At 36.6% G+C, this 13,538-nt stretch overlaps 1 protein-coding gene across 2 annotated transcripts in view; it reads right to left on the reverse strand.

Annotated features, from left to right (window-relative positions):
* Window positions 1–13,538, reverse strand: part of LOC149785746 (uncharacterized) — a 181,476-nt gene that overhangs the window by 73,409 nt on the left and 94,529 nt on the right. For both annotated transcript variants that reach the window (XM_089979647.1, XM_089979648.1), the window contains exon 2: window positions 3,750–4,587. In XM_089979647.1, the coding sequence (XP_089835773.1) occupies window positions 3,750–4,587 (838 nt within the window). The remainder of the gene's footprint in view (window positions 1–3,749; window positions 4,588–13,538) is intronic.

Here is a 13,538-nt window from a genome sequence, read left to right on the forward strand (position 1 = left end):
AACCAATACGGCGGAAGGTCCGTAATAATTCGTTCAGTCTGTGAGAATGATACGTATAGTTGAACCCGACTGATCACAGGAAATTTCTATCCATTAGGAAGCAATACATACACCAGTAAAACGGAAAATATCACGTTTGCTGGACGTAATCTCTAGTCTTCAGCTTACGATGCAAAGGGGTCCGTTAAGACAGCTTTGACTACCAATAAACACTTTTCATTTATATGCAATATCATGAAATCACTTGATGTTGTCATTTGTGAAGCGATGCAAATTGTATTGACCTTCTAGTGGAGATCATTCAGGCAGTTCTTACCTGCTCTTATCGAACTCACTTTCAAACAAACTAATACAGTCTGATAAATTAGAGAAATGCTTATTATCCTACAGTTATATCCTCTTCCTTTAGTCCAAAATTGCGTTTTTATTACAATTTTAAGTAACTTCAGATGATATGAAGCTGTAAAGTAAAATGTTGGCACCAAACAATTCTGCATATGACAGACACGAGTTTGAGTTAGATATTCTATCAAAACGCAAATTATATAGCATAAGAATGAAATAAACCAAAACAACGCTTACAGCCTTTATAAAAAATAACTTGTCTATTTCTATATAAAAAAAACCCCAAAAAACGATATTCCTTCTACAGCTCGCCTAGCCCATATGGTACCTTAGGGTAAAGTATGAAGCACTGCAAAATATATGCGACGTATCTGCGTAATTTACTGTGCAAATACATATAATCACGATGACAACTTCTTTTAAAACAACTATGAAACATATATTTGTTGAACTTTTTTTGGAGACGTATATGACAATAAGAACCGAGCTGTTTTCGCTGGTTTGATGTATCACATAATGTAAGGAAATAGGATCTGGCGCATAAATCAACGGAATGAGATAAAATCTCAGTTTCCGATAAGGCCAAACAAGAAATATCTGTGTTTCCGGTCGGCCGACCGTCCGTTTCTCACTGGCGACCCTATCACTTCTCTCCGTAAGAAATCTCATTAAATATATATATATATATATATATATATATATATATATATATATATATATATATATATATATATATATATATATATATATATACACACACACACACACAGAGCAATAGTAAACACATTTTTCTTGGCCTAACAAGTATTTCCATCACGGAAAATTACATCTTTCTGTTTAATCTTTTTAACAAACAATTATTCATATAGAATTTTATACCAAACAAGCGACTGATGTGGTAAAATGAATGTAAAACAGATTATTCATCATCAATTAAGAACAAAGCTGAAACTAACTATTCATTAAAAAAATGAAACCGCAGTAGTTTAGCTTGTATACAATGGTGCAGACCTTAAAAAAGTGTCTCCATGAAGTTCCAAGATCTAAAGCATAAACACGAGACAAAACATAACACTTGCGATTAGCAAATGATGGACAGTTGCACAGGAATACACTTTATCGTCCCGTCTGACTTAATGACATAATACAAATATTTCGGAAACAAAAAAATCGATCAAAACAAATAACACTGACTTCAGCGATTAAACGTATTAGGATGTATATAGTATATGTGTCTACAGTTTAATTTCAGATTTGACTAGAGAGCAAAATTTCGCTAGTGTCAGCTGGGCATTTTTGCTTAGGCAGATCAATCGATATTCAAGCAGCCGCCAAGCTAATGAAAGAATTCACCAATGTATGTATGCATGTAAGCAATAAGGTAGGTAGGTACTCTAACGCATGGCGACACAGCACATTCCATTATCATTTCGCTAGCCAAGGTTTTATAACAGGCTCCTTGGCTAGCGAGATGATCCGAGTAAAACAGTTATTAGGTGGTGGGGGATAGTTTCGTAAATTGGCCCTTGTCAAATTTGTAAACGTAAGGCTATGATGTGGCTTTTTCAGCTATTGTTTATAATTAAAGATATGGATATATTTGTGTTTGGGGCTAGTGTTGTTCTTGAAATTGATGTGAGACATGCAAACCTCCTATAGTTACTATTCAGCATGTAGATAGTGAAATACCAATAGTACGCAAGGAAGAAGAGCTAGCCACACATAGCAATATATATGTGGGTTTAAGGCATGTAGAATATATAAAAAAACGGCACGGAAGGCAACTATTTTGAACTGCATTGAGCTGTTTGGTACACAATGTTTTGCAAAACTATAACCTAGAAAAAAGGCTCGTGTTTGCACCGTGAGTGTCACATGATGCCATAAATGACTTTCGGACATGAAAAATGCAGGGTTAAATTTGGGGTTGGGATGCATGAACTTCTTTGCTATAAACTGCCATTGACTTCTCAGCTCAAATGAACAATATTCCAATACTTTGTTTTAATATAGTTATCCAAAAATATAGACCTTCATGGTCTCAATTGTGCATTTTTTAAAATGATTTTTTAAATTATGCAGGTAGATGCAGCATTCAATTTTTGCATCAAACTTTCCTGGCAGTGTAAAGAATGGCGTTAAGGGAAGTTAATTACTTCCCGTGAATCTGATCAGTGGCGCCACTTCAAAAACCGATCCAACAAATCTCTGGTCTTGCATTTTAGTAGGTCTCTTTGTTTAATTTCTGTCCCACAATACAGTACCTTTCAGGGATAAAATATGTTTGTATAAACTGAAGTGAGAAATATAGACTTTAAGTTGTCAAACTATCCAGAGATTCGTAACACGAGATTATGAAGAGCTCTGGGTTGCTCTGTGTGGAAAACATTTTTTTCTTCAATCAGTTATACTGAAGTTAACCTTTGACCTTTTCACCTTAAAATTAATAGGATGCTTCGTTACGTCAATTGAAAGCCATCCGGAAAGCACGGTAGAATGTCGACAATTTGAGTTATTGTACGGAAACGAAATAGGTAACTGACACATCAGAACTTAACACCGTCTGCCTTATGGTGGGCGTATAACGAATTAGTCTTGAACTGCTACTCCAAAGGTCTAAAGACTGTAGTTTTAGATTCATTATATAATGTATACCGTTAACAAAATAAATAAATAAAGAAATAAACAAATAAATAAAGAAAGAAAGAAAGAAACGTTTAGGAACAGATGCTTGAATATTATGCCACTTAATCACTGATATAATAAAATAAATTTCAGAAACATTTTTTAAATTAAATGCACCTGAGCAGCATTAATTATTAAAATGATAATTTCAATCTAAAAGTATATATCAATTAGAATATTGCATTAAATGATTGAAATTAAAGCTTCATTTAGCATTTTATATCAAATATTTATTTATTTTCTGTTGAAATCTCTTCCTATGTAGAATTGGGACATTATCACACCAGTTTGATTTGGATGAGCGTTTTACGGTACAGCAACACAAGCAGACTCTTTAGTACCGAACCAAATGGAGAAAAGTGCCTTGCCCAAAAATACGCCACGTAGCGGACCCTGCATTTCTACCACCAAATTTACTTTGGTGTGGCAATAGTTATTTTTCCAAAGGGAGGCAACACACTGTGAGACGTAAGCCGTAACAGAAATACAAAAGGATATTTTGGTTCTGCTAAGGTGCCCGTATACAAACAGAAACCGGTTTTCCTGTAGTGTCATCAAATCCGATTATAAATGACTTATAAATGCCAATGAATAAGTTCACACTAACATTTAGCTTTGTAAAAGAGTGGTCTCCTAAACAATTGTTTAATCAATAAAAAGTATAGTCATCTACTATTAAAAAGGTTTTATTGTTATTTCATTCGTTCTTTAAATCTTACCTTCATGTAGGACACCTCTTCCATGACTTGGCTGCAATAGAGGCCTTGAAGTTGTCTTTCTATTCGATGATGGAGACTCTGTTGTTGTTATGTTAGGAAGCTGAATAGACTTTTCATGAGACGTATTTAAAACAACAACTATTTCTTGCTGAATTTTAACTTGAGACGTAGATAACGATCGTGTAGTTGGCGATGTAATTATATAGCTGTCGTTTTTGTTCTCTGCAGTAGTAACTGCCTTCGTTGTGATCGGAATTAGGTCCTCATTTTCTTCCTCTTCCGGTGAAAGCGTTGGAAGCGAAGAGCTTGGGTTCGATTCTGTTCGAGATGGGAACACAATTAACACATCTCCACTGCCTTCTTCTGTTGTGTTGGTTAGAACAAGCTCTGTATCGTTGAATAAATGAATATTCCCAAGCGTGGGGATGGGTTCACCGTCGCCTTCAATTCCAGATCCTTCCATGGAATCTTTTTCTATTTCACCTTGTCCTACATAAAGCTCTGGACTACTATTATTTGATTTTAGATCTAAATATTTAGAACACTTGGATAGAAACCTTTCATTAGCTCTATCTATGAGAAAATCATCACAAGACTTACACACAGTGTCTTTATCTTTTGAGCAAACTTCATTTTCGTATTCATCCGCCTTGCATTTAGAGCACGCAGTACAATGATTGGCGATATTCGCTTCAGAAGTGAACATACCTGTTGGACACGGTGAACATATTGTGTCATGTTCATTGGAGCACATTCGTGAGGCATAATGGCCAGGTTTGCAGTGTCTACACTCATTAACGGAAGTAACGTCATCACTAATGTTACTATTTCCCTCGACCTGTAAAAAATAAATAAATCCAAAACATAACTATAACTGGCAGCAATAACACATATGGAATGATGATGATGATGACTGAGCAATGTGCAGAGGAAATTGTTAACTGTTCCGTCATACATGCAAGAATTAAATCTAACACACACACACACACACACACACACACACACACACACATGTATGTATGTATGTGTGTGTGTATATATATATATATATATATATATATATATATATATATATATACACACACACACACACACACATATATATATATATATATATATATATATATATATATATATATATATATATATATATATATATATATATATATATATATATATATATATACACACACACATACATACATACATGTGTGTGTGTGTGTGTGTAAACACTTTGTGAGGAGTGTGTAGTACTCATCAAGATGCATCTCCTTGTTACGTTTCACGATTTCGCGTATGACAATATGAATCAAGGATGCAGAAACCTGTGGTCATATCACAAAGGAACATAATTAGCCAGTAAAATGTGAAATCGGATTCTAGCCTGTATAAACACCGAGAAATAAACATAAAACAAAAAATTAAACCCAAGGTCATTCAGTGCTGAAATATGGGTAAGAGTGACTATCATTGTGATGAGGGTGCAGTAACACAAGCAAACTCTTTAGTGCCGAACCAAATGCAGTATTCATCAAGACGCACCCTCTCACCATGTTTAATGATTTCAGGTACAACAGTATTTAGATATGTAGACCGGGTTAAGCAAAATATTTGGCTATCAGTTAAACACAAAAAAACCCTTAATTTATGCTAGTACCTTCCTGTATTGTATCGGTGTGGTGCTAACAAATGCATACAATCATCTTGTCTGCTGATTCTAGCCGAGTTATAAAAAAAAGTTGAAGCACAAAGTTTAACCTGTGTCATTGAAGCGTTACACAGGGGCCACGTAACTTACTTTTGTGAAGAGGATGTAGTACTCATCAGAATGCATCACATTACAAAGTTTCGTGATTTTAAGGAAAAATGGCATGTATGCAGGGTGCAAAACATACCTTATCATCAGCTAAAAGTAAAAGCTGATTGTAAGAAAGTACACTAAAATGTAGGTCAAACTGAACCAAAGCTAGTGAAGTGTGAAAATGCCACAGTAATCCGCTTTTGTGATTAGGGTACAGAACCCATAAAGATGCGCCTCTCATCAAGTTGCATTATTCCAGTGCAACTAATGTACATATGACTCGGCTGGGGTTCGAACTCACGACCTTTCGCATCTGAGATGGACTCTCTAACCACTTAGGCCACCGGAGCGGTCCCGTGACCATATAGTATTGTATGCAAATTGCATTCTGACATATGTTATAAAAGTATATTTTTGTGCAAGACTGGTTCAAGAAACATTTATCTGTAAAAAAAAGACTACATTCTGTTAGACGATTTATTGGAACAAAATTTACTGAGTTACTAGCTTGCTCCCTAGGGTAACAGTTGATTTAAAGTCAGGAAAAACCCTATAAAATTATAAAACAGTACAAACATAACCTTTTATATTCTTTCTGGAAGTTAAAATTATATAAACATTTTCACTTTTTGAACATTATATTGAATATAAGAGTTTATTTGCGTAATATATCTAATTGTGTGCGTTTTTGGGGACTGTTAAAGTAGCTTTAACAATTTTTCAGTCATATCGCTACGATGTCTGCAGTGTGGCAGTTTATAGTGATGTCTAGCACTGGGGCATCGTGTCGCAGACATGTAGCATGATGGCCCACCCAGTCACATTATCCTGACACCAAGCCGACCAGTCATAACACTAACCTCTTAATGCTGAGCTCCTAGCGAGGCAGCTGTTAGTACCATTTTTATAAGTCTATGATATGATTCAGTCGGGATTCGAACACGTAACCTCCCGCATCGAAGGTGGAGGCTCTAACCACTAGGCCATCACAGCGGAAATATGCCGTCTTCTTGAAAACTGGCAATGTTAGACTTGGAAGCAATTACAAAATTATATCACTGCTTAGCAAAGGCTGTTGCTCAAATTAATGCCGCATTTGTTTTCATATGACGCTCATGCAACAGCGAACATTGTAGACCCAGATCTGGGGCCCCAAGTGGCCGAGTGGTTTAAAGCGCTCACCGTTCCTGATCACTGGCATCTCACCTCTGTCTGCGTAGGTTCGAGTCCAAGGCTCGGCTAGCGTGGGTACGTGGGAAAGCCTGCCAGTAGCTTCTCGTGGGTCGGTGGTTCTTCCCTGGATTTTCCAGGGTTCTTCCTCCACCAGTTATACTGGCCGCCATGTATAGCCTATCCTGTGCTGAAAATGGCGTTAAACCCAAAAACAACAACAAGAAGACCCAAATATGTGTGTCATAATGCACATGCAGATCGGAATCCACTGTAGGCTGTTCGATATAGCTACGACATAAAATGAACAGCTTTAACATAGATCTGCCGTCGCATATTGCACTATCATAGGCGAGTTGACTCTGTACATTCCTTATTAAACTTCTCAAAGTTCGGTGTTTTCAAAATCGGTCACTTCCATTTAAGCATTATAGGATTGCGGACTACATGCAATATTTACTTACCTTCGAAACTGAAGAGATTGACAACGAGCAAAATATATGCACTTCCTTAACTTTACAACGAAAGTGCTCCAATGAGCATGAGCAATTTTACGTGTTTGCAAAAAGCACGTTAAACTCTATTGTGATGAATTCTATTTTTAATGACAATGGGAACTGTATTACACTGATCTCCGCAAGGGATCAAGACAAAATAAAGTAAAAGGGGCAAACATTTATAACTAATTTTGTTAAACTCTTAACGCAATGACCTGGTCGGGGTATGTAAAATACACAATTTCTTTAACAGATGCGCATGCTTAGTGGAGATGGTGTACAGTGAGAACCTGATATGGTAGCATCTTAAACGACGGCTGATCTGGTCATATGCTTTTCTTATTTCTCACTTCGGTGCGCATTATACACAGACAAAGGCGGTACGTTGCTACGGAAGCTTACTGAACCCTTCTTGTGCAGATAGACAGACATAAAAATGGACGAATGTATCGTGTACGATGTTTCGGCTATATAGATTCATCTCGGGTTGAAAGGTGGAATGCAGATTAATGATTTTTTTCTTACCACTCTTACGGTTTGCGTCCACTAACTACAGTAAATGTTTTTTTTTAATTAAAAAAATATATATGCGAGCTGGGAATATTCGTCATACACTTGTCGTTCTCTCATAATGGTTCCAAAAGCACTCGTCTTTACTGATCACTGCTATTTCATCTCAGACTCAGTCCAGGTGGGTTCGAGACTCGGGCTCGGCCAATATGGGTATGTGAGATAGCTTGCCATTAGCTTCGCGTGGGTTTATGGTATTTACCGGGGTTTTCCCGTGTTCTTCCTCCACCATTTATATTGACCGTCATGGATCGTCCGCTGGAAAATGCCGTTAAACTCAAAACAACAAAAACATGTTATCGTAAAATCGCCACCTTCACGTTAAAACTACGAGCGAAAGCCCAAAATTGTATATCTGTGTGTGTGTGTGTGTGTGTGTGTGTGTGTGTGTGTGTGTGAGAGAGAGAGAGAGAGAGATTGCTCATCCACCCCGTGCTGACAACAGTCTCTAGTAGTCAATCATGACATGTTTATTAACTGTTCATCCAGGAACGCTGGTCGATAGAAGTACTATATCTGTCTGCAAATTTAGTACTGGAAAACAAACGGAACGTAACGCACATGCATCTCTCATCTGGAAATTGACTAACCGGCCAGTCATATCTGCAGAACATTGTTATTTATAAATTATTTTTAACAAACCACGACGGTCACAACCGTTCGCGCTAGTCACTATGCACGATCGGCGTGGGAATCGTGTTATTATTTTGAGTGGCCATTACTAACGACGTCCATATGCACAGGAAACAAGTGGGAATGCAGAAATTAGGGAGTACTGCTTCCCCCAGTTTGAAAAGTTTTTTTTCGCATGGCAATATTGGAAAGAAGAAATTTTAAAAAATGTCACATTTTCTTTTGGCATAACCTGCATTTCGGTTTGTTTGTGCATGCATTTGTGCATGTAGCAGATCCGTACGGCACCTCAGCACAATTAGTAGTGAGTGACATAATTATTTTAATCTATGAATGGTGGCTATTCCTCCAGCTAAGAAACTCTTGTAGTTCTTCCTCCAAATGGCTCCAAATGAAGAAAATATTACCAATAAACCTTACACAGAAAATGGTAGCTTCGGGGCCATAACGTAACATATATTTCCGTCTCCCATTCAGCTACATTAAACAGATCGACAGGTTGACAGATACAGCTGTAGATAATAGATCCTAAGCACTGACAAGGTTAGGTTTTTCCAATAACTACTCTACAAGAGATCGAATTAAGAGTACACATCAACGTGAAAGGCCCATGTCCTCTAATTTTTGCTACATGCCACAACTAAACTGAATTTAGGAGTGTGTTCCGAAGCAGCTAAGACATATGCATTATGCATGATTTGTCGAGATGATATATGGAGTTAGCTTGACATTCTACAGAAAGTATAACTTAATCTTGTTCCTGGACAAACGTCTATGAAATTAAGCTGTATAATGTTGTACCCGCTCAGTGCCAGACAATCAAATGAGTGGAAAACGAAAGAAAGTGCAACGACACGGGTGGAGTTGAATACAATAATAACCCAACTCTCCTTTTGTAATGTATTCATATTCTTGACAAACCAATAACTGCGGTTTGAAGAAGTCGTTAATGATAATTATCTAGTTGAAACTGTACTGAAGGTTGGACTTGTGTAAACTTACTAATATGCAGAACAGGCGACTCAAATGAGTTGTATGCACTTCAAAATAAATAATCCACTCCGGTTAATATACCTTTGCAATGGGCTGCCTTTCTTGCAAAGCTATTATACGTAATTTTATTCCACTCATTATTTTGCGTTTTAATTTAATCGGATTCCACTTTACGCAAGATACGTGTGAATCGACCCTGTCTGTGAATTTACACACTGCTGTTGAAGCCCAGAGGTTTGATGTAGAAGCCCAAATAACGACTATATATATATATATATATATATATATATATATATATATATATATATATATATATATATATATATATATATATATATATATATATATATGTATATATGTATGTATGTGTGTGTGTGAAGTCCTTGACCTTCTCAGAAATTTCAAGACAATTATCAGAAAATGTGAAACTTAGCAACGGAAATGAGGCATGAAATTACACTGATGGTATAGTTTCATTTCCTTGTTTGTTTTCAGTTACTCTGGAAAAAGGTGCGTCTTTTATTGTTTGCGAATTCATCATTTTGTCTCTTTCTTAAAAATTACCTCTCTTAGGAAAAGTCAAGAGTAAGTGATACATGTAAGGAAGCATCCGTAAACATAATGATATACAAATCAAGTGATCTAAATCCGTGCTCGCCCTTGGGAGTAAATTCGAGATGCTGAGTCAGTATATAGAAATAGTGAGTTAACATATCAAAATATTAAGATCTGAAAATGCCAATTCATTAACCGCCGCTTCGTGGATTCCACGCGTGCATATCGAAACCATGATGATAATCTAATTCGCTAACAGAAGAAATGGTGTAATGCTTAATTAAATAATCATAAAGCCGTATAAATAAGAGAGCATACAAGATTACAAATTAATTTTTGACACTTCGTGTAGAGCACTTACTGTGGATGATATGATTGATATCAAATTTACTGCAAACGCTCGAAACTCTCTCAAGTCAAATATATTACCCTCGTGGAATATAATTAACAAAGGTCCCTCGAAAAAACTGGGACTCTACTGGCCAAAAAGAATTTCCAGGAATTCAATATAAGACCATTTATACGTTTTAACTCCTTCAGTGTTAGGACCATCTCTAATATATTTTCTTTAACAGTATTAAGATTTTCAAATTAGTCGTTATGGCAGACATTTTGAATGTAAGGTTGGCTCCATTTTCACGCAGAACCAATAGACATCACTGTAAGACTTTTGATGAAAACCCCGTGTCAATACGACCATCTATTCCAGAGAAGTACCGATAATAAGATTTTCACATTTTGAAAATGGTCAATATGGCAGCCATCTTGGAGGTTGATCAGAACCACGCAATTAAGAACTAACTAGATATCATAAGGATTCTTCTGGAGGGAACCCCATGTCGATATGACGTTCCAATGAGTAGAAGTAGCAATAAGATTTTCAACATAGCTGCGATATTGTATGTCAGAATGGCAGCATTTTCAGTTAGGCCCAAGCCAGTTTGACAAGACGTCATTTGCTGACAACCTCATGCATGTCGATTTGGTCATCCATCTAGAAGAAGTAGCGATAAGATTTTCAAGATGACCGCTGTGGCGCCCATACTTTAAATTTAAAACCAACTAGACACCATAAGATGTCTTCGTATGAAAACCCCATGTTGATGTGACTTTCCATTTAGGGGGATTAGCGATGACAAGATTTTCAAGATGGCTGAGATGGCGGCCATACTGAACAACAGATCAACACCGTTTTCCTTTAGCAACAACTCGACTTAATGAGAAGTCTTGTAGTGAAGACCCCATTTTGATATGACAGCCCATTCTAAAGAAGTCACAATAACAAGATTTAAAAATAGCCGCTGTGGCGGCCATACTAGATATTCGAGGTGTACCTTTCATGCAGAACCATCTGGACATCATAAGAGGTCTTTTGGTGAAAACCAGATGTCGATATACTATACGTTCAGGAGGAGTATCGGTAAGATTTTCAAGATGTCTGCTGTGGAGACCATACAGGGCCTAACACTGACTCATTTTCATTTAGGACCCACAATACATCATAGTAAGTCTTTAGTCAAAACCCATATTTATATGACTATCCATTCAGGAGGAGTAGCGATAACAAGATTTTCAAGATTCTGCTGTGGAGGTCATACAGGGCCTAATATTGACCCATTTTCATTTAGGACCCACAATACATAATAATAAGTCTTTAGTCAAAACCCATATTTATATGACTATCCATTCAGAAGGAGCAGCGATAACAAGATTTTCAAGATGACCAAGGAACACCATTGTCATTTAGGACCAACTAGACAACTGGATGAATGTAAATGTGTCAGGTTTTGTGGCAATCCTCGAAGTTGTTGATGAGGAGCAGAGATAACAAGCTTGTGCAAACAGACGGACGCCCCTCTCTCCCGCAACGATATTTCTGGATCCGTCACAGTTTATGAAGCTAAAGCTGAAACAATTTAAAGAGATTAGGGAACTACTCTATTATTACAACAATATAGTCACCTCTAAGTTCTTTTTTCAAGAGAACATGAAATGCAAAAGAAACAAGACTAGACCACCTGAAATAAAATAGTACGTGTCTTAAAAAGCATAAGTGAGCTTACGTATTCTACACTGACTTTCTTGTAAACATTATTTCCACAGCTTCATGTGCAAATGGCATTATACACGGTCAAAATAGACTCATAATTACATCGGAGACATTAAACTGCCTGATAATTTTAGTTCCTTATAGGCAAAAAGGACCAAATAATCTTATGAAACCTGCTATGTTATTCATTCCCTGGTATTTTAGATTGCTTTTGGGAGAATAAGGAGTTTTACAAAATCGATATTCCGAAGCAAAACTTCAGCAAACAATATTTTTAGTGTTATGCCTCTAAAAACACTGAAAACTGTTCATTTTCAAACCCAGTATTGATTATATTTGATTATTCAAAGCACTGAAATTTGTGTAATCGCGTGCATGAACTTGCTGTACTCACTAAAAGGGTATGTCAAGAAAAAGCTGTTCGTTTGGATGGAAATGATCAGGTCAAAATAAGATTTTAGAATGTGGAAATCATCAGCAAAAATATGATTCCTATAAGAATCTAAACAAAAATAGAGAAATTGTATACGTGTGCCTGTGGGCGGAGTGGGGTGGGGAGCTGAATGTTCCAATGCCTTGATTTACACTGAAAATGCATACAGAATTTGTCTACCTTGATTGTCTGAAAATCAGTTTGGATTTCAAAGATGCATGGTTGAAATAAAAAACCATCAGTTATTAAGAAGATGACGCAAACGTAGATCCGGCTGATGCGAAAATTTAAACCACCCCTTTTGCTTTACTATAATTTGCCTGCAACTCAACGTTTTAAAACAAAACTGATAATTTGTTAAAAAGCAATTGTGCCATGTTTTGTAAGGCTAAAATAAGTTTTCGGCATACGTAAGAATTTTTGGTTATTGATATTAAATATACATGGCCTTCAAATAGAAGGATACGAGTGTTCATGTTTTTTATTAGTTTTAATAAAACGTATGCGTAGCATATGTCTTAATTCTTGTGCACTAATTTCAGCGCATTAATCTTGAAAGTAAAAACAACAAACAAACCCTGAACGGACAATTTTGTGTGCAAAGGACCAACCCTTTAGCGTTTGAAGAAGGAAACATGCGGACCTGTGATTGATTGAGCGTTTCTTTAAAGCCTGAAGTCTGAAAAATTTCGAGGCGAATGATCGCTACAGGCCCTTAGCAGTGAGGAAATAGTTTCCATGTGTGACAGCCAAAGTCTAACACCCTACAATTATTCTTGTCCACAAAATATTTTTATATCAAACAAAGCTCTCGAAACCTCTACTTTTGGCCCCAATTATCAGCCTTTGGCATTTCAGTGAACCGCGGAAGGTATCTAAGATGGTGATAAGTATGGTCAGTAGCAATTGAACCGAACCAGTTAGTACGTGTGGTGTTCGACACATCAGAGTTTTTGATTTCAACAACACGGCGCGTATGTCTTGCGGCAGAGATTTGGAAATTGAAAATACTAATGATTCATGTAAGTCTAAACTCGTCAGCGAAATGTGGAAAACTTATTTCTACGATTTTTATGTGTTCCATTAT

Source organism: Sinohyriopsis cumingii, chromosome 13 (genome assembly GCF_028554795.1).
Source record: "Sinohyriopsis cumingii isolate HCF-2022 chromosome 13, ASM2855479v2, whole genome shotgun sequence".
Taxonomy (NCBI): Eukaryota; Metazoa; Mollusca; class Bivalvia; order Unionida; family Unionidae; genus Sinohyriopsis; species Sinohyriopsis cumingii.